The sequence below is a fragment of the Osmia bicornis genome, chromosome 2 (assembly GCF_907164935.1).
Source record: "Osmia bicornis bicornis chromosome 2, iOsmBic2.1, whole genome shotgun sequence".
NCBI lineage: Eukaryota > Metazoa > Arthropoda > Insecta > Hymenoptera > Megachilidae > Osmia > Osmia bicornis.
The window spans coordinates 3367000-3388736 of NC_060217.1; the positions used below are offsets into that span (position 1 = coordinate 3367000).

Sequence of the window (21737 nt, forward strand, 5' to 3'; positions counted from 1 at the left end):
CTACTTTTAAGTATAAAGTGTGATAGTGATAATTGAAACACTACTTGTGAATCTAAGCGTAAACTTATTATAAAATTATCAGTTTTTGTGTTATTTAACAAAGATTATGGTTTAGTCTAATGTTTAACGAAATTTAAAATCATGTTATGATATAGTCTGGTGACATTATAAATATATAAGTTGAGAATACTGTTGGGCTGTTGTTTTTACATAAACGTCAAAGTCTACGTTTATGATACTCGGCGTTTCACTGAAGCTAGTAAGAAAGTAGCATTTAACCATTTGGTAGTTGTTTCGGAATAATTTGAAGAAAGAAAAGTACTGAAATTCAAATAAGTTTTGCACGAGTATCATTTTATTGATACACCATGCCTCTCCATCGTTACACTCATGCGGTTCTATGCAGAATTCCTCTTTCGCTTCGTACAAGAGGTGAGGTCACATTAGACGAAGCTAGAACGCAACATTTAGCATTAGCTCAACTTTTACGAGAACTCGACATCGATGTTGTTGAAATGCCACCCGATGAAAATTCGCCGCTTTGCGTTTTTGTGGAAGATATCGCAGTGGTCTGTAATGGTATTGCGCTTATAGCCCGACCGAATGAGCCATCGCGCCTAAAAGAGGTATACATAATCAATTTTCCTTCATTAAACATTTTTTAACTACACAGATATTATTTTCAGCAACTAATAATATTTTAGTTTAAGAAAAGGAAGTGCATGTTTGTAGTTGAAATTTATTATTTTACATATATCAGATTAACAATCTGTAACTTTTAAGATTATCTCAGTTATATTTGTACAATAAATATGAAAAATACTTATCAGGTATTTGTACTGTAGTATGTTGCATTGATATTTGTATTGTGCAATATTTCCAGCATATGAGGAACTAAAAAAAGGTGATGATCTAATTTCAGATTGAGACAATTAGAGCAGTCTTAAAGAAAGAGTTAGAAATTCCACTTATAGAAATAGCAGATAAAAATGCTCGCTTAGATGGAGGAGATGTATTATTCACTGGTATATTTTTCTTTATTTTTGATTGTAATTGAAAAAAAAAATATATAAGAATGTACTCATTCAACTTATATTATTATAGGTCGTGAATTTTTTGTTGGACTATCTCATTACACAAATGAAGCAGGTGCAAGAGCAGTAGCAGCAGCTTTCCCAGAATATCCATGTGTACCTATTAAGGTGAGTGTAACTTATTATACATATATTAAGCGTCACGAGAGTCCATAACTAAGACGCGCAGGTTGGAAGATGGTGGGGGAACGCAACGAGCTCTCCGCCAATCGCTTTCCACTTCGTCTGGGAGTATCGCCAATCAGAGCGACAATGCGCAGAAAAGAACGAAAATTGGTCTTTTCGCAGTTATGGACTCTCATGACATCAAGTATAGGTATCTGCTTATCAACAATGTATTAAATTTACTTACTAAACCTTTATACAAAGCTGTTTCTAATGTATACTTACTATTCTAAAGATGTAAAAGTTTGCATGATTTATGTAGTACAATATTTATTAAGGTAATTACTAATTGGTATCTCCTGTGTATTGGAACTTTGTTTGGAACCTATTAAAAATTGTTGTTATGTAATGTATTTAATGTTATTAATAACTATAATGGTAATACAAAGAAATGTATATGTATATTGTGATTGTTTGCTATAGAATTATATTTATTTCTTACATGTTTTTAGTGTTTACACTACATAGTATTACTATAGACTCAGAGAACTTACTAACTTAAAATTGATATTTTTTAATCAATATCTTTAATAATAAACATGTTCACACCACATTTTACAGTTATAAAATAGGTACAAATATACACACACATACATTGGGTTCAGAGTATGATTGATCAAAAAGAATATTAAGATCAGTCAACTTAATATTTTGGTGTTTATTTAAAGGTGGGTGATGGTGGTGAAGAGGTGATAGTGGAGAGTCTTACCTCAGCCCCAATACAGGTTTGGGTGTACTAGACTGACTCTCTTTTGCATATTTCATTAACAAAAGAAACACGATTTTGCACGATTTCAACGAATTTGTTTATATAAATATTTTTTATAATTACCTATTAGAGATTTGAATAAAACGCTTTTAAACAGAAAGTGTCATATAGTATATCAGTTATGGCTTTGTGCAATCTCGCACACAGGGCACACAAATATACAAAATTGTATTTCACTTTCGCACGTGAATAATTTTTTCTATTGCATAAATATGTATATTTTTCACGTCATAGAGTTTTATATGATACCGCTTCAATCGATTATTATAAAAAAGTATAGATGTTATTACATAAAAAATGCAATAAAATTCATGTATATAGGAGTTACTTTCCAACCTTTATATTATTGTCAAGTTTTAATGATCGATCGAAGTTCAGAATTAGTATTCTGATTGAGTTTATTTTATTGTGTTTCATATGTAATGTTATACGAAATAGACTATTTGTAATTCCTTATTTCATGCATTGTGGATAAACATTACCAAACACTTAAAATTATGCTTAAGATTTTTGTGAATTTATTGTATTATAAAAAAATATGATCTTGTGATAATCTATAATTACGTTAACATACATGCGAGACTAAGAAGAATGTTAATAAAATTTGTGCATTATTGCATCTGTTATTACAATTTTAATCTAATTCAAAATTAAAAGTATAAACCTTTTTTTATAATTATTGCTTACAGGTTGCTGAATCAAAACGTCTTAAAGGCTTAGTTACAATGGCTGGTCCAGATATTATATGTGTAGGTGCTGGGAAAGAAGCACAAGAAGTATTGAAGGTATATTATTATAATTTTGTTATTTAATTATAAACGCTTATATTGTCATATTATTTGTAATACAGAGAATTGAGAGGGAAGCAACATACTTTTACCGAACGTTAACTGTGCCTGAAGATGTTGCTGCCAATGTACTGTATGTTAATGGTACATTAATTCATCGATCAGAAGATGAAATTCCACAATCAAGTAAAGTCTTTGCAGAGAAAGTGGAATTTCCAACTAGATCTTTACCTATGTCCGAATTAGCAAAGGTTAGTTCTGGTTTAACTTCTTGTTGTTTGTTGGTACGTAGACCGAGACATATTCGCAGTATTTAAACCAAAAAAGGATTGATATACTTTAGCAAACATGTTGAATTGCTAAGAGTATATACTCGAATCAAAAAAATCAAGAGTATGAATATTTCTAATAAGAAATATTATCATAATGCTGTGCAAAACCTTTAATACTGACGTAGCATTTGCGTCGCTCTAAAACTTTACTAACTACTTCAGTGAATAGAAAAGATTATTTTATTAAAAGATTATCTTAATATAAAAGAGATTTTATAATTGAAAAGATTAATATATTTGATTTTAACATATTTACAGTAGAGGTAATATATCAATACTTTAATTATTTGTAGATTTATATTATATAAAATTATGATTTATATCTTGCCGTTTACACAAAAAGATTATTATCGTTTTTAATATTCTTCAACTTTATTGTGGCAGCATTTATAAACACAGAAATATTCTTATATATTTTTGTGAACATTTTCTGTGTTTGTTCACTATTTTTTTTTTTTTTTTTTTATTTATTTTTAATAATTGCTTTAATATCGTACTATTGATCTTACCATCCAATTAATTCATTATCAAAGTCTAATATTAATAATTCATATTGCACAAAATTACTTTTTTATAAAGACACAAAATATATAAAAAAAAGTTAATTCGTAAATTATACAACTAAATCAAAACAAATTTTTAATATAGCACAAAACGAACAAAATCATAAAATTTAATAAGATATGACATTATATGTAGTTAATGTCTTCTACTTTTGATATTTTCCGTTACGTAATTAAGAATCAATTATTAGAAATTAATTGTCAGTATTCTGATACCCTTGAATGCATTTGCTACTAGTCTATAAAACGTGTTCAGCTACCTATTTGAATAGAGTTCTTCTATAATTCAATGATATATAAAAGCACTGCTAGTTAAGAGTTAATGTGCTGATTCACATTATAGCAAAGTTACATGATTAAGAGTCTACAAAACAGAAAAAATAAAATTTCTGTATAATAATAGATTTCATATATACACAGTATATATTAAGATAAGCTTGAAATGTTTTTGGCAAATTTACAATGTCTAAAATATTAACACAATTTGCAGTATGAAGACGTATGAACAATTTTTTTTATATTTTTAAAAGTCATGACAATATTTAAGTGATTTACTCATACTTTTATATCTTTTGATATACATGTTTCAAGTTCGAGCATTTCTTCTTTTTCAATAAGAATCCTTTTTTAATATGTAAATATATTAATTCCATGAATTTTGTATTTAAAAAAAAAGCTTTTCGACAAATGTTTCGTCATTTGTAACATTAGGTTTAATACTATTCTATTATAATTCCTTTGCATTTTTTTCGAAATGTGTAAGGCTACGAAGCTGTAAGCAAAATAAAAGTTAAATGCTAGACGTTATAGTCTAGTTCTTATCAATTAATACCCTAACCCACGTGAACGATAATACGTATATAAGTATACTCGATATTACCATAATTAATAAAATAGTTGATTTATTCAAAAAATGTTTTCACAAAACGTATGCAATACTTTGTACGAATGAACAATATAATGAAGGACCTGTATTGCATTCGAGATTCAAAATTTTATACATAATTTTATCTCCTAATACAAATACATATCAATTTTAATATCAATATTAGGACTAGTATTTTTTGTTTTTCAGAAATACGCGAGATATAAAAGTTTATATTTGCTTATAATTATTCAAATTATTTGCATTGAAATAATTTTATTTAAACTGTAATGATTGTCGATCATCCTGTTTAGGAAATGAAATAAATACAATTATTAAAACTAGTGATTGCTAAAATTTAGAATAATTATAAGCAAACATGCTGAACATTTTATTTGAGGATTATTGAAATTGGATATCTGGTATCGTGGTTTATTTTAAGTATTTCTAATAGAGAAACAGTTATTCTTTTATATTTAATGGTTCGAAATTTAGGAACGATTGTTATAGCAAACGTGTTATTAAAAAAATAATACAGTCATGCTGCATTCTTTGTATCCGAATATATATTGGTTCTTGGTAAACATGCATTCTTGGACATTAACTCATTCAGACACGTGTACCTTTTTCACGTAAAAAGACACCAATCATACTATAATATCCTATATCACTTGCTGCTTTCTTATTATTCATTCATTCACTTATTTGCGTGTCTATGATGTTTAAGTCATTGATACAACGATTCAACTAATTTAAAAAATGAACGATTCTTTCTGAATATGAATGTTCCCATTATTCTTTATGTTTTTAAGAATAAAAAGTTAAAACGGACGTATGATTTCCTCGAACGAGTAAGAATGGTGGCATATCGCGCGTTAGAGTCTCTAACCAGGCCATGTAAAGAGGCGCTGATACAGCACCCTTTCGAGGCATTGGTAATGTCCTGAAAAAATACAATTAAATAAAGTTAATATTTTAATAACACGAAAAAATGCTATTCTGTTAGTGAACCATCTCTTACATGACAACTAGATTGGCTTCTGTCGAATTCTCAAGCAGTAGTTCCCTTAAACGTAGATGCCTGTTCGTTTTTTCTTTCATAGCGAGTAATTCAGAATCTTTAATCATATCTGAAAGCAACATATAACAATTTTATCGAGGATTCTAATTGTGATTTAAGGTGATTGTAATATTTATTATTGACAATACCATCGTCTGTCGTTTTTGGATCTTCGGTTTGCTGGAAATTTTCTATTAATAAATTGAAGAAGTTCTTCGTACTCTCCTGTGCTGGTTTCGATATGTCTGGTATAACTTTCAATGCCGAATAATCTATTCGGAATTTTGATAAAAGACTCGCCATACTAAAAACATAACAATTATATCAATAATTATCATTTATAGTAATGTGCATTTCTTAACTCACTTTCTTTGTTCATATTCTAATTCAGAATGTTTATTTGCAAGAGCAAACACTCTCAATTTACTGTTCGACCAGTTACGTCTTGTGCTAATGATATAGGGTAATAAAAGGGTTAAACCACCATCATCGTACAACCACCATACGTCTATGGTACCCTTTTTCTGTTTACGCTGGAATTTCGTTACAACGTTAAGTATATCCTTCGCTATTGGTATAAAAGTCTGTCGATTTTCGCGTTGATCTTCTGTAGTTGGATTAGGATACTCGTTGATCACTTTCGATCTTCTGGGCGCGGGACTACCAGGAATTGAAATGTCCGATGTACTACTTGCTGTACAGATGTTAATGTTTCATTATAGACAATTTTTTATGCAAATGTAAACAAAAGTTAGACGTGTCATCTTATTAACCTTGACTAAGTTGTGAAAAGCTTTGATTTCCTGGTAACGTGGTTGATGTATTTCTTTTTTGTTCATCATTATCTCCTATGGTTGTACTACAATCCAAACCCTCGCTTAGTCGAAGAAGTGCTACCGCTATATGCATATCCAATGCTTTACTATATAAATAAATATATAATAAAAATTAGTAAGCCTAATTATAATTAAAGTATCTTCTCATTTTGGGCCTTCTCTCGTACTTACTGCATCACATTAAAGTACATATTCAATTGTTCTCGCGGGCAAGTCGCCCAGTCTTGCTTATAGCCCATTAATAAAATATTGGGCTTCATTTTCCCTAAACCAGCAGCTTGCAAAAGCGTGGTGGTACCGTCTTGAAAGTTTGCGCCGTCCACCACCGAATAAAATGCTTTGATTTTATTCCCCCTGAACCAGGAAGTACACTTCTCGATCATGGAGTTGCGCGTTTTATACGATATCGGTGTCTGGATTATGAAAATGGAACGTTATTTTTTGTATAAAAATGCTTCCGATTGTCGTGAAGAAATGAAAATTTACCTCGACAACATGACCGCAAATGAATAAACTATTATTCTTGGTGATATGGTGTGCAAAATCAACCAGTGCTGATCTCGTACTTGGTATACCAGTGAGTACTAACAATTGAGGCCTATAATTTTTAACATGTTCCTCGACTCTGTCCAACTGTTGGACAGCGGTCAAGGCATTATTGTACGTTTGAGCTTGGGTGGTAGAACCCCAATTTACATCTGTAAAAGAATTTTTATTATTTCTTAACTACCTCAGTGTTATTTGATCAAAATTAAGATATATTTGTTATACTAAACATCACCTGGTTTTCTGTACGAGACTACTAAATAAAGTGCTAAGACTACGCTTAAAGTGATTAACGCCGTCCACCATGAGATCAAGAACATCACAGAAACGCAGAGAATAGCACCCACGAGACTTAGCCACATGTTATAATACTGAAATAAAAAATACAAAAGATGTGAATAGAGGCATTTTATAATTGAAATGTTGATAGGATGTTTACCTTAAACGTTGGTCGCCAACCAATCGGTTTAGCCAGCGATGCATGAAAGGTGCTAAAATTAACAAGAGTGTAGGCGGCCAAAAAGAAGTTTGAGATCAAAGGAGCTATGGCGTTCAGTTCCCCTAAAACAGAACAATACATTCAATCGAACTATTCAACAGAGAAGTTTCATTTGTAAAAGTACTACGGTTACCAATTAATATAAAACCAACGGCGATTACGAATGTAAGAAGGTAACCACGAATGGGTTCTTTGTTCTTTTCACCGCTGAACCAGGATATTCCAGGGTATAATTCATCGAGGCAAAGTGCTTGGAACACTTTGGGGGCGGAAACCAACGATGCCAAAGCGCTGGACAGTGTAGCCGCAAAACATCCGGCATAAATGAATGGGCCAAACGCAGAGACTAATTCGATCACCTAAAAACAATTAATTAATCTTTTTTGATAGCATTTTGATTTTCATTTTCAACGATGAATATAAGAAATACCTGAAAACTATTGTGGCTACCGTAGGTACAGTTGCCTGTACAATTGAATTTCGTCCCGTATGCGGTCCAAGTAATTTGACTCGAATTCAAGAGATTAGCAGTAGCAATTGGGCTTTCAGCTGTTTCGTTGGTCGCATTGAAGCTCGACAATACGCTGTACGAACTATTGTACACGTTCCATAAATCATTAACGTCGCCGGACGCGTCTCGACTAACTGAACCTCCTACCATTAATGCCATGAACAGGTAAGAAATCGTTGTCAAAAGAATGGCTAGTAGTGTACCCTTTGGAATTGCCGTTTGAGGGTCCTGCCAAGGAAGTGAAAGCTATCGTTAGACAATACATGCATACTTATTCGTATTATTTCTACCGATGATTATTCGAAACTCTGTTGTAAATTTTCAATTCAAGCATCCTGGAATTTCGAACCCTTAATATTTCAGGAATTTTTAGGGTTCAAATAAAATTCAGTGTTTCGTATTGCATCGATAGTTGCCTCTTCAAAATAGAATTTAACGAATGATACGTGCAACGTGAAAGTATGATGACTTGAATTAAAGAATATTGTTTGTTAATTAATACTATATTCAACAAGACGTAGAGTTAACGTAGGTATTAAGAATTATTCCCTGTAGACGAAAGGACTAAATCACCTTCAAGTCACCGGATATATTCGCACCTGCCAGGATACCTGTTGCCGCTGGGAAAAATATAGCCAAGACTGAAAAAAAATTATGTTGCACCCCTTCGCTGTATCTATAGTCCGATTGAAAGTTCTCCATGAATAGATCAGCTGCGAACATTGAATAAATAGAATATTTTGTTAAGTCTTATCGAACAATACTTGACGTAGATGGCCATAAATGTTTACCATTGTATCCTATAAATCCTTTGGCTCTTTCCAAATCGTCTTTGGGTCCAATAAAAGTGCCGATCATAAAATCAACGATAGCTAACAATAGAATAACGAGTAAACCAATCTGAGCCTTCGCTTCCCATTCCAAACCGATCATTACGATTAGAAGCAGCAAAGCTATCGTGATACAACCTGTACGAAGCAAAGCATTAGAAACATGGTAGATGGTAAAAAAGATTTGTTAATTTCTACCAACCTATGATTCTGATGTCCGTGTTATCGCAATCGACGATGCAAACTCCGTTCGATTTTAGACAGTCCACCATACTTTCGCAAAATCCAACAACGTACATGGAACAGGCGACTGCGTTCGCTAAAGAAAATATAAGTCCTATCGAACCTCCGAATTCTGGACCCAACGATCTGGAAATCATGTAATACGTGCCACCTGCGGGAATTAATTAATCTTATCGACTGACAGACAGATGAATGCGAATTTATTAATTCTACGCATACTAAACATCATAATTTATAATTTAGAAGTCCCTATTTCAGGGGTACAAGTGTGAATAACTTATTCGTACGTAAATACCATAGAGCAGAAATACTGAATTGAATATACTATATTCAATAACAACTGTTCGCTGTTACTTACCTCCTTTAATAAGCCCGTTCGTGCTAATCGCCGACATCGATAACGATGTAATAGTGGTAACAACTGTCGTTGTTAGAATCAATAAAATAGCTTCCCCTAAAAGTACGGAAGAAACGATTCGGTATGTTGGCAAAGGAAACGCTTCGACGTTATTTTCTTCCATATAATTACCTATTCCTGCTTGCGCCACGACCCAGGAGAGTCGTAAAAATAACATCACCCCCCAGATATTGAGCAGACATCTCAACAGCACTCCCTGGATCCATCCGAATTTCACTCCAGTGGACGGTGGTTTCACGTGGGCAATGGGCAATGTGTGCGAGCCTGAACTCTACGACAAGAGAAAATGAAACATTACACTTTTGTATGAAAGATATGCAAATTTTTAATTATCAAGCTAGATCACTGTTACCCATGCACTGTACAGAATCTGTGCGATTATGGGCAATGTCCCAGTTCACGTGTCGTCCAAATCAACAGGTATTCGTTGAATTAAACGGTAGAAGTTGCGATAGAGATCTCTGTACGTGAATGTTACGCGTAAATTGAGATTTAGAGGTGGTTATCGGCATTGAAGGTGATTCGTCTAGAGGAAGGGTCGCCTGTCGACCAATGAAGACTAACGATTTACGTAACAATGCCTCACATGCCATGCATTACACGTCGCCCAATGTTCAGAGACTTTTTAGAAATTCAGCCTCGAGTACAGTGCGTTTAGGGGGAAATGGCATGAAACGTTTTCTCAGAAATTTCTAATTCACTGATACCACAGCATTAAAACAAACATCGTGGATCGAAATTCCGATCTGTTGATGTAATATTTTCAGGGTTAAACTTCGCTGAGATATTCAAACAAAGCTGAGTGAACTAGTTTCGATCTCTTTAAACAAGCATAGATCCGGCCAAACAAACGTTCATCGAAACCTTACGAACGAACGACTGGGTAAACGATAATTGGATTACTCCCTATCAAACATCGCGTCGAGGTAAGAAACGAAGATTTATTAAGAATTTTCAGTATGAAATTTAGGTATCCTTGAGATTGATTATTTGACTTTGATTTTGGAGAATCTCTCGATTTCCTTCGATGAAAAATACCCCTTCGCCGAATCAGTAAACAATTTATTTCAAGACCTCAAGTTTGAACATCTGCGGTTCAAGAGTACCTTTTAGCGAGCATTTTCAACTGGCTTATAGCTCTTAGAGAGACGATTATTTCATCCCATTATTTCCCGTTACATCCTCGAATATCGTGTCTTGGTATAATTGTTAAATTATTCTTACACGTGTGCCGATCTCGTGAACGAATACATCCTTAATTTCTTTCAACGAATAAAACTATGTTACTGTGAAACTCCCAGGCCCTAACAAGTTTATAAATGATAAAATTCATAAATTTCTTATGGATGTAATTTTGTAAATTTTAAATTGCCAATTTTCAATGTAGATTCTATAATTTCTTGTTTCCATAATGATAGATCTATGATTGTGGATTGTTACATTGATGCGATGAGAACAAATGACCTCACTATCTCAGGAAGAAGAATTTTCTTCATTATCACGAATCATAAATTCGATGTACTCACATCAGTAAGTGCACGCGACGTGTACAAGTGAGTTACGAGCTTGTATCACCGAAAGACCAAAGTGACAACGAAAGAAACACGTACCTTTGCACTGTTACATATACTATTTCGTATCAACACGCTCGTGCAATACGTGGTATAATAGTCAAATAATAACGAACGCTTATCCCTCGACTCGTAATGTATTCGGAGCACGCGTTTTGCTGGTCCTATGGACGGCTGCTATTAAGTCATGTGTGCCGTACAATTCGAATTCGTGAATGATATTTTAATTTTCTCCTCTTATCGCGCCTGATTTTAATCGACGAAAGACAGTGGGCGTGGATGTAGATAATTTGAGAAATTATAATTATTAACGCAATGAAGAATTCATAAAGTTACTTGAAATTCTACATGGTTAAACGAAGATATCAATTTCTCGAACGTGTATTTCAAGTAACCGAGCATTACGCAGTAGATGAGACAATCTTGTGGCATTTACGATCACTTCAAGCGATGCTTTAATTGTTCGCTCGAACGTGGGGGGGTCTCTTTAACCCGGTACAAACCATGAAGGTTGCACGAGCTGAACGCCGCGGCATCTTCAAGATTCACCGTACAAACCATTATCAATCGTCGCGAAAGAACCGTTGCTAATTAACTTCGACGATTCGAGAGATAACGATCTCGAGGCTCGCGGTGTATTTCTTTAAAAATAACAATTTGCTCATTTTAACATTTGCAGACAAGTAAAAAAAAAAAAAATGCTCGGTTTTAATCGTCGTAAAAGATGGGTTGCTAATTAGTTTTGTCGAAAGACGATTCGCGCGGATCGATATGCCTCGAAAAATAAAAATTCCAACATTTACAGAGTAAATAATGTTGCAATTAAAATCTTCGTAAACCGTGCATCGCTAATTAGTTTCTTGCCATTCGAACCGACCGTGTACTTCGGCTTGACATCTCTGTCACCTATCGGCGTCGTCGGTTTTCGTTTATCGAGGATAATTTATGTCCATGTGCTCTGCAAGTAGTATAAACAGAGATATAGTCGGCACAATGGAAGCTCGAATTCAGATTATACAAGTGTTCGCGTGATTACTAAGGCGTTTCACTCGTTAACGTAACGCCTGTTCCTTGTACAGAGGAAAAGTTTCATGAATTTCCTTTAAACGAAATCTGTGATTCACTTCGAAAGTCGTATTGTTCCATTGTGCGAAAGACAATCGTGTCCCCTTTCACTTTGGACGCGAACCAACCTCATCGAATTAATCTCGGAGCACGCTTCTTTAAATTTAAATCAAACGAAGACGATACAGATCAAAGACTTATAAATCGATTGAATCGTTTATACCGATTTAAACGAATCGTAGCCAAAACTTATTTAGGTTGAATTACCGTTAACCCGGTGTCAAGAGCAATCTGGATGATGGATTTAAGTCGTTACAGTGTTACGTTGTGCAGGGCATATCGTATTTCGTCGTAGCAATCAATTTACAGAGGCTTGCATTCAACTAAACATAGTTTGCAAATATTTTGCAAATATTTTGCAAAACGATTCAAGGAAACGCAAACGTAAGACTTCTGAGGATTTATTTCTCGGTCAATTTCATTTACTTCCATAGTAATTCAACCATTACTCTGGAGAGCGTACGTGGAAAATCTATTCCCATGATAGTTCACAGGTGTTTGAAAAGTAAATTACCTGCTGAGCACACAATGATTTCGTAATTAATTTCCGATGGAAAACTTTCTAAATAGAATTCTTTCGTAATGGTGATTTCAATGGAGGAATCATTAGTTATTAGGATTCTTTTTTTATCTTATGGGAACGAGGCGATTAATCACAGACAAGAATCCCTTTATTGTTTCATTCATTGGCTAGAAGTCGCTTCAATTTATTAAGGGATAGATATGGCGAAAGGAAAATAGGTATGGTTATAATGGAAGAATTACAGTGAATAATAGCTAAGAAGAGAACATTAGTATTCCCTTTTTTTTATTCATAAGATTCACAAGAGTTGTTAGATGTCGGATAACTGTGAAATACAGATAGGATAAAATGTTGTTGAACGGTTACGTTAATTATAATTAGAAACATTATTCCAAGAATTAATGAATATCGCTGTTACGCAACGATTGTATGTATTATAATTAAACAGCACTTAATCATAGTCAGCAGCTGATTTATTTTGTAATAATGAATGCAATTGGAAAATAAATCAGAGATTATTTAAATGCGTTAATAATGCGTTCTGCATAAAAATTCGTACAAGTGAAACTATCATTTTCTTTTTACTGCGTATAAAGATCGCATTGCATCAGTTTATTACAAGAAATACATCGATCGAAAAATAAAAATTCAGTCAGATATTCAATATTAGCTTTCGATAAATCGGCTATGGACAGATAAACCATGGAGGAAAAGCAAAACCGTTACTTCCTCTATGTGACGTTCCTGGCATTAATATATTCAAATCGTTGACACGGTATTAAGTCGTCGTTTTTATCATTTTTATCTCGAAAACGTGAGTTCCGATACAATTTCCAAGTTTAACGCTTTGCCTTATCTTTGTTGCAATTATAGAACTTTTTAGACATTTGAACTTTAGAATGGTAAATGCGTGTTTCTAGAGTTAATTGCGAAGTGTTTATTCTTACGACGACAGACGGAAATCGTGAATGTTTAATCGTGACACGTTAATGAGTAACAGACGCGATTCGTCGCAGGAAACGCGTTTGATTCCGTCTACCATTACTAGCGATTGTACGATTACGTTTACTATGCTCGTTTAATTTTAGATCGGAATAGCTGACGAGAGGGTATTAGATAAGGGACCAGCAGCTAAGAAAATGGGTGAATGTCAATGTACACGATGGATGCATCATCGGTCTCGTGCACCGACAAATTGCAACGACATTTCTAGCAGTGTTTTAAATAAAAAAACAAGGACTATAAACCTTTGGATAATTGAACCATTTGAATAATTTTGAATAGAAATTCTTGATTTGAATATTCAACTATTTGAATTCAAATGGTATTCGAATAGTAAGAGGCTTAGGAGAAACACTACTGGTTTGTTCGGTTCATTCCGGTATGATTTTTTCATTTAACTTGTCCCACCCTACAAGCTCTTAAACAAGCATTAATTCAGTCTTAAAATAGATAATCTTGCAATTGCTTAACTCAGTTGAGGTTCACTTTAAAATGGCCCACAAATAAAAGAAAAATCTTCTCGATCCACATTCTATTTTTAAAGGAAAAATTGTAGGAATTCTCTACTTGGAATTTATATTAAACTTCGAACGAAGCATAAGGAATTCTTATATTAATTTTTATACAAGATTGTGGTAAATAATGAAAGATAAAATAAAATGTAATCAATATATCTTCACCTATATTTGATTGGAAATTAAATCAAAGTTATTAATCAATAAAAAATCTCTGATATATAAATGAAATTTCTATCTTTCGAAAACGATTTGAAAATAATTAGAAATCATCCTAAGGCCAGCTGCTTAAGAATATTCGTTCAGACCTTAAAAAAGAACCGTATAACCCCATAACACATGTCGCGGTGACTATAATGAACCCAACTAGCGACGCATTATAAAACAAAAGGAATAACGGTCCTATTAATAGTCAAGTATCATCATTCTTACCTTGTTAAGCAGAGTGGGATTGTGAAGCTCGTCCAAAGATGGTCTATGTGCAGCCTGAATACTCATGATGTTCCTGTAATTGTCCAGCCTGGGTAGAGCCTCTCTGGTCATGTGCCTAAGGGATTTTTTGGTCTCTTGTTCGCCAAGAAGGCTGGCACGACCTTCCAGACTGTCCACTCGATTCACATGGAATCTGGTTCTCCTCAATGGATTCAATTCCACCGTTTCGGAATCGGTGTCACCGTTCAGACCGTTCTCGTGAGCCATTTTTTCTATTATTTATTCTTCTTTAATGAGATTCTACCGTTCGCCCGTTCTGTTCGTTTCGTGCAACTAGCACCGATCAAGTTCGACAAAAGTCTGGATGTTGGTCCGCTGCGACGACTGTTTAGAGATCGAAGATGCTCAACCGCAGACGAGCAAAAAATAATCCGCTAATTCCTCCGTTTTCGTCGAGAATTCACCGATTTATTGATTCACCTTCGGATTGGAGCTCTCTGCTAACAATCTGTTGTACGATCGAAGGTATTAATATCTCACTGCATAACTTACGACCGGTTCGAAATTTTTAAGTGTAAGTTGTCTTTTAGGAAAAATGATTTTTGGACTTGAAGAACTTACACTCGAAATTATCAAACGGTATTATTTATAAAAGCTTTGAATACTTTGTATCCTATAGTTAATTTTACTGCAATAAAATTCGAGTCAACGATTATAAGATTAAAGGAATGTTAACGTTCATAATATCTCCTAGAATCGGATCATCTCAAAGAGGATCGGCGCCCGATGCCCTTGATTCTCGAGTTACAATTAGTTAACAACTGTCGCGTAGGCTTGCCAATTATGAAATTACCCTTGTTTACAACACTCCACACATAATTACTGTTTCTGACGGGTTAATGCATAGATGATCTAGTTAGCGAATTAATCGTTTCTCGTAACGTTGTAAAAATGAAGTTACCCTGGCTTGTCTCGAAAACTTTGTTACGGTTGAAACGCTCAGATAAGATGCCGTGATTTCTCGATACTAATTCAAGTAAATCCTTTTTGCTTTCGAACTATGATTTATCGAGAAACACTTTGAAACTTGTTATCGGAAAAATTGATCGATCTATCGAGGATAAAAATATTTTAACAATTAAATAAACAGTTCCAAATTGCTTTGAGTTACTTTGAATAAGGAACATGTAATTATTGGAATTTTTATTTTTACATTGGTAAATATATCATTACCAGACTAAAGAATGTTATCTATTGTTCAAATATCGTTTAAAATCTGCAATTGTCGCTATTATCGCAGCAGATTTCGGAGTAAATAATGTTGCGACTACCCTATTAATTATCAAGACACCTGATTTTAATGATTCATAATTAATTTGAATATTTTTAATCTACTAATTGGAAAAAAAGAAATTTCCAAAATTGAAACGCGTCAAAAGGAGTTCGCGTAAATCGAGCGCCGTTCATTCATGAAAAGAGCGTTGTAAAACATCACTGGCAAGCCCTAACAATCACCAATTCCTCACCAGTAAATTGTTCTATCGTGCCTTTGGTTCATGAACGAACAAAAGGATTACTTTTACAATTTTCATCTTCTTTTTTTAATATTGTCCTACGACCATGCGTCAAGAGAACAATAAGAGAAAGCTCGGAGTATTATTATTATTTCTTTCACACCCTATTACACCCTATAAAACAGAGGCGACTAATTCAGTTGAATGAAACTAAATTGCAAAAATTAAAGTGTTCAAACGTATTATCGCGTGTTTGAAGAGTGGCCAGTTAATTGAATGTTAAAGGGGAAAAAACCTTGAAAATCTAACGGCAAACGAGAAGAATGATTGAATGAAAAACGGAGCCGGCTCACCCTGAGCACCGGTCCTCCCTTCAAACGAAGAACTAACGTTTCATTTCTTTTCATTAGACGAACGAGGGTAAAAGACCGGTTTTTCAAGGGAAATCGGTCGTAACCGGAGAAATGGAGGCATGCATTTCGTCCTTCACCTTCTTTCTCAGCCACGTAAAAGGGAGCACGAATGGAACAGAGAGTCTGTCAGGTATCCAATCCCCCCATAACCTCACGCCATGAATATTCACGCTTGGGGCTGTTACATCTGTTCGCAGAATATATCCGACGAGTTTAACATTCGATGCTTTTCATGAATGAAGCCGACTGCATTTCGGGCAACATGGAACGGAGCCGGCGCCTTCTCGGCTTCTATCCACGACCGGACAAGATGCAATTGATATTCTTTTCTCACTGGACTCGGACTGTATAAAAACTCGCTTTTATTTGACGTATTCACTGTTTTTTATCAGTTTGCTCAATCACGTGCCGCTTCTGTCATACGTACTCGTGGGATTTCTTAGACTCGCTAACTCCTCGACGCGTCCGACCGTCACAAAATCCCGATTCCTACTGACAGAACGTCGCATGATTCCGCTTTACCAGCCCTGCCTGCTGCTAGCGTGTACGCGATGCGCACACAGTTGCACCCTACCGATGCGCAACTGTGTGTGCAGCTCTGTACACACCAATTGAAATTCATGCCGCACGGAGTTATCGCGCGCACACACTTTCTTATACCAGTGACTACAAATCCAACAAGATTGAACGTGCCTTGTTTTCAAGGGGTCTTGAATTTCTGCCTTGAAAACCGGCGCCATCTGTTCTATCGTAGTATACAAAAGTGTTGGGCAAAGGAGGTGCTAAAGCCCCTACAAAGCGCCATTCTGGGTAGGGGGATCTATCAGGACTTCGGGCCACAAAGATGCCGTTCGGGGCCTTGCAGCCAGCCCCAGCGGTGACATGTGCCAACCCCTCCGCCCCGTGGTGTGGCCCGGGCACCGGACGTGAAGCGCCTCGTGGGTTGAGCTGGGACCACGTAGGTAAGCTTGTTAAAGTAGAAGCGTCCTAGAGCAAAACTCCTTACACGCCGACGAAGAGTGTGGTGTTGGGTCTTCACCCTGTGCGATGATTGGTTCGCCATGAGAGGGATTGCTCCGGCCCGTCTCCCCTTCATAAGGAGGTGCGTTGGGTGGTAGGTAATTCAAGCGCTATGCGCCATTTAACACCGCCGGTATAAGCGAAAACTTCGGAACGGCAGAGCGGGTTTCCCAACCCCACAAGGCTCTTTATTGACAATAACCTATCAGGACTTCGTACTGCACCAGTCTAACACATATTAACGGTAACAGCAGATTGCTTCGATATCAATGACTATACCCAACCATTATCAGTTAGTGTCTTGAGTTCAGCGTTGCTATATCTATATTTCAACGATAATTGTTAGATCTGTAGTCGCCGCGGACTACGCCACCCCCAACACGGACCCAGCCCTTCCATCAACACCAGATATGATGGCTTCACTACCAAAACCGCTTACGTCGAGAGTGAGGGCTCTGGGTGTCCTTCCACACGGGCTGAGGAGAGGCCGACACCCGGAGTGATCCCCGGGGTCAGCCACAGGATAGGCATCAGGGAGAGGTCCCAGTTTGGACCTCCCGCGAGATCGGCATCTTTATGCCAGATATGAAGAGCTCTAGGGAAATGCACATAAGGTCCCTGAGCCCATCCTATAAGGCCAGTGTTGGTTGCCGTAGGTTTTAGTCAGTAGTAATCTAACTAAATCTTATGCAAGATTTCCCTACGATAAAAAAAATCTGGCAGCGGCGGTGAAGTGGAACGCTATGGCTGATTGAGCACCGCTATCAGCCGTTCGACCTAGAGCAAGGTGACAACCATTCAGTCTTATAGCGACTGCCGAGGGGTGAAGTCGCCTCATTTTCTCAGCCTCTTGTGGGCCTCGCCTCACCATCCCTATTATTTATTATTTTAGCCCACTTTGTGGGCCTCACGGGGACCGTTCCAGTATCCCTGTATCTATTGCATCTCTTGCATATTCATTGCATCCTTGACGCATCCCTTGTATTTCTTGCATTCCTTGCATCTCTTGCGTATTCTTTGCACCTCTTGCATCCTTTGCGTATCCCTTACAACCCTTGCGTGGAATACAGGGATGCAAGGGATGCATTATAACATTGTCGCAAACGCCAGAAAACGTTCTTTGCTTTTTACAACATGCGTTGTGATTGCAAATCATGCAATCTTATACTGATTTTAACTGATTTCTAAACAAACAGATTCAAAATTGTGTCTTTTCATTTGTGAATGCGAGGCGTGGTAAAAGAGGGATTGGTAAAACAGGCACGAATGTTATACCGGCTCTGTTCTTTGCAGGCAGACCTAACCTCATCTGGGGGTGTCTCAGACCCCCCAAAAGCATAACCTTTCAACAATAAAGGTATGTCCAATCTTTTTGTATCTGTAGTCACTGCTTATACAGTGTCATACGGAGCAATATTTAATTCCTTGACATTTGATATGATTCCTCGTTTTTTTATTATACTAAATGAAAATGTACCGAAGAAAGAATTTGATGTAATCATCTATCTATAATTTTCTTATTTATATACATAATTTTATTACTTATTTTCATGTATATATATTGGTTTTATATACATTAATAAAATTGTATAAAATATATGTTTTAATAACATTATCAAAAGTATACAAATAATTTTAAATGACTTTTTAAATGTAACATATAATTTACATGAAATATTTAAGAAATCGGATTTATTATGTGTTTCCAGTAGATGCTTTTAAAACGGAAAAATATAAAACAAGAATTCAAGTAATTTTTATACGTTTTAAGAAGCATTTCGCATTTTTAAGTTTCACGAAGTTTGTTTAATTTCGTAAAAATAGGACACAAATACTTATATTTTTGTTATTTCCTATTAATTTTGAATAATTCACTGTACCTACTAAATTAGTAAATTTAATTGTTACTAAAACCATTGAACACAAGTTCAATCGCTGCCTGAACATCACCGTTTGTGAAATGCAATGCCTGAATGTTTACTGTGTCATCTTGTAATCCTAGTTCATGCATCTGCGCTAACTGTCGCTGCAAATCTGTGAATTGCGGCAAAACGGGTGGTAAAATTGGTGGTAGCGTTGTGTCATTTATTAAACCCGGAGTTGCTGCAGATGCTTGTTGCATAGCTTGTGTAAACATCTCTGTAGTTATTACTCCAGAATTTGTACTACCAGCTGAAGTAGATGAGGGAGAATTGGAAAGAGGAAAGCTCCTGGCTCTTGCTCTGGAAACTGCTGCAGCAAGTTGTGCAACAGTAATTGCAGAGTTTGATGGATTATTAGATATATTTGAGGGCTGAGTAGAATCTGAAGATTGAGATGAATCACCAGCCATTTCTTCATCATCACTCAAATTGTCTAAACTATATAAATAAGCAGTTGGCTGCAAGGTAGACAGTGAAGAGTTAGTGCCAGCAGTTGTATTATTATGTACTTCAGCATGAACTGCAGCAGCTATATTTTGAGCTGCCTCTACTAGAACTGGATGTGCTTCTGCAAATCTGTTCAACAAATTAACGTATACATTAATTTTAAATAATCAAAATATTCAAAAGCATAATAAATAATATGTACCTTCGAACAGTATCTACATCTGTAAAATATGCCATTAAATCAGGATCCTGCAAGATTGCAATTGCTACAGTGTCTTCATGTAATCCAGGAGAAGATGAAATTATATTATTTATAACCTCCGGTCTTTCACCCAAATGCTAAAATGAATAAATACACTTTGTTAGATATTGTACTTTTCATAAAACATAAATATAACATAATAAATAATATACATTTAAAGCACTCCTAAGTTTGGGATTTTCTTTAAATGATTTAAATGTAGATGCAAGCTGTAAAATACTGTCTTCAGATATGTATTTTGGTAATGACATCATCTCTGATTCTCTTTTTCTCAACACATGTACCATTGCACCACTTTTTATACCATAAAATTCTAAGGTCATATCATCCTCCAGCACAGAGCCGCAATAAATAAGTTCTAAAAAAAACAAACCATAAAATACATGTACAAATATATAATCAAGTGTATTTGTGATATAACAATTACTTTTATTGACATTATACATAACATTTCATATAAAAAGAGAATATATTATTATTATATCATATCTTATTTGTATATTAAGAAGATAAAATAATCAATGGAAGAATTTAAAACAAAGAACAGAAGCTGAAAACGAAGTGTCATCTTACCAAATAATTCCTTCGCTAGGTTAACTTTTTTAGCTGTCTCGTATTTCAGTTCTCCAACCTTTATTTTAAAATTAATATCATTTAATTTAATTGTAGTTAATGTCTGAGGTTCTAGACGTATACCTAAAATTAATTCTGAAGTCATTACTGCTTCTAAAAAATACTATTCGAAAACGCAACAGAACGCACTTTCGACTCGATATACACTTCGATTTTACGAAATCATCAACAAAACATGATACGTTTATCGTTTTTTCTCACTTTTCATTTCATCCTTATTTTGATCTTACTTTTTTCGTTTATTTTGTAAAGTATTTGGAGTGTTAAGACTATAGTTAATTTTATTATATTGTTTTTAAGATATAATTATATTAAATACATTTTCAACGCTATATTGCAGAAATAGAATAACATGGCGCTGACTATGAGTATATTTTGTCAATTCAAATTGCTATGAATTAAATAATATTACTATTACTCGTAATGCTCTCAGTTCATTATATTTATATGCATAAAATGTCACAAAACTTAAATTAAAATTTTAATCATTTAAACATACACTGTAAAAAAAATAATATTTTGAAAATGTAAGATCGATAAATAGTTTCGATGATTCGATGTTCGCCACATTCGACACATCGATATTTTTGTGATGCTCAACCGAAAACTGCATCAATAATACAGTAGCATTAGTGAATATAGATCCAGCAAAACTGGATATGCTTTGTTCTCGAAGGATCGTGTTATTGGGGGGTCCCGGACACCCCCAGGTGAAAACAGATCTGCAAATACAGAGTACAGTTGGCATGACCGACAGTTGAAAAGACACAATTTTCATTCTTTTTGATTTTATCTTTTTAGCAATCAGTCGAAATTAGTAGAAGACTGAAAAATTATTA

The 21737-nt window shown here is 34.9% G+C and overlaps 3 protein-coding genes across 9 annotated transcripts; 1 reads left to right on the plus strand and 2 right to left on the minus strand.

The window, feature by feature from the left end:
• Positions 1-221: 221 nt before the first annotated feature.
• LOC114875486 (N(G),N(G)-dimethylarginine dimethylaminohydrolase 1) lies at positions 222-17036 on the plus strand. Of its 4 annotated transcripts, XM_029185827.2 has the most exons (7): positions 222-626; positions 923-1025; positions 1105-1202; positions 2718-2813; positions 2879-3067; positions 16612-16744; positions 16812-17036. In XM_029185827.2, exons 1-7 carry the CDS (start codon positions 369-371, stop codon positions 16829-16831), a joined length of 897 nt encoding a protein of 298 aa, XP_029041660.2. In that variant the 5' UTR covers positions 222-368; the 3' UTR covers positions 16832-17036. The 4 variants fall into 4 exon arrangements, with proteins under 4 accessions (XP_029041660.2, XP_029041659.2, XP_029041661.1 ...); XM_029185826.2 differs by having other exon boundaries at positions 16612-17036; XM_029185829.2 differs by lacking the exon at positions 222-626 and adding an exon at positions 687-830 and having other exon boundaries at positions 16612-17036.
• On the minus strand, positions 3595-17467 carry LOC114875484 (bumetanide-sensitive sodium-(potassium)-chloride cotransporter). Of its 2 annotated transcripts, none has more exons than XM_029185824.2 (18): positions 17042-17467; positions 14688-15195; positions 9631-9790; positions 9460-9555; positions 9061-9252; positions 8820-8996; positions 8602-8741; positions 7948-8256; positions 7651-7876; positions 7458-7579; positions 7254-7389; positions 6959-7170; positions 6644-6885; positions 6410-6558; positions 6003-6330; positions 5786-5940; positions 5598-5706; positions 3595-5519 (listed from the first exon to the last, which is right to left on the minus strand). In XM_029185824.2, the coding sequence occupies exons 2-18, from the start codon at positions 14952-14954 to the stop codon at positions 5384-5386; spliced, it is 3156 nt and encodes a 1051-aa protein (XP_029041657.2). In that variant the 5' UTR covers positions 14955-15195; positions 17042-17467; the 3' UTR covers positions 3595-5383. The 2 variants fall into 2 exon arrangements, with proteins under 2 accessions (XP_029041657.2, XP_029041656.2); XM_029185823.2 differs by lacking the exon at positions 17042-17467 and adding an exon at positions 16692-16781.
• Positions 17468-19309: 1842 nt separating this feature from the next.
• Positions 19310-21484, minus strand: LOC114875483 (ubiquitin-like protein 7). Of its 3 annotated transcripts, none has more exons than XM_029185822.2 (5): positions 21028-21483; positions 20839-20961; positions 20418-20623; positions 20206-20342; positions 19310-20132 (listed from the first exon to the last, which is right to left on the minus strand). In XM_029185822.2, the coding sequence occupies exons 3-5, from the start codon at positions 20586-20588 to the stop codon at positions 19532-19534; spliced, it is 909 nt and encodes a 302-aa protein (XP_029041655.1). In that variant the 5' UTR covers positions 20589-20623; positions 20839-20961; positions 21028-21483; the 3' UTR covers positions 19310-19531. The 3 variants fall into 3 exon arrangements, with proteins under 3 accessions (XP_029041655.1, XP_029041654.1, XP_029041653.1); XM_029185821.2 differs by having other exon boundaries at positions 20839-20896; positions 20962-21483; XM_029185820.2 differs by having other exon boundaries at positions 20839-21484.
• Between the last annotated feature and the right edge of the window lie 253 nt (positions 21485-21737).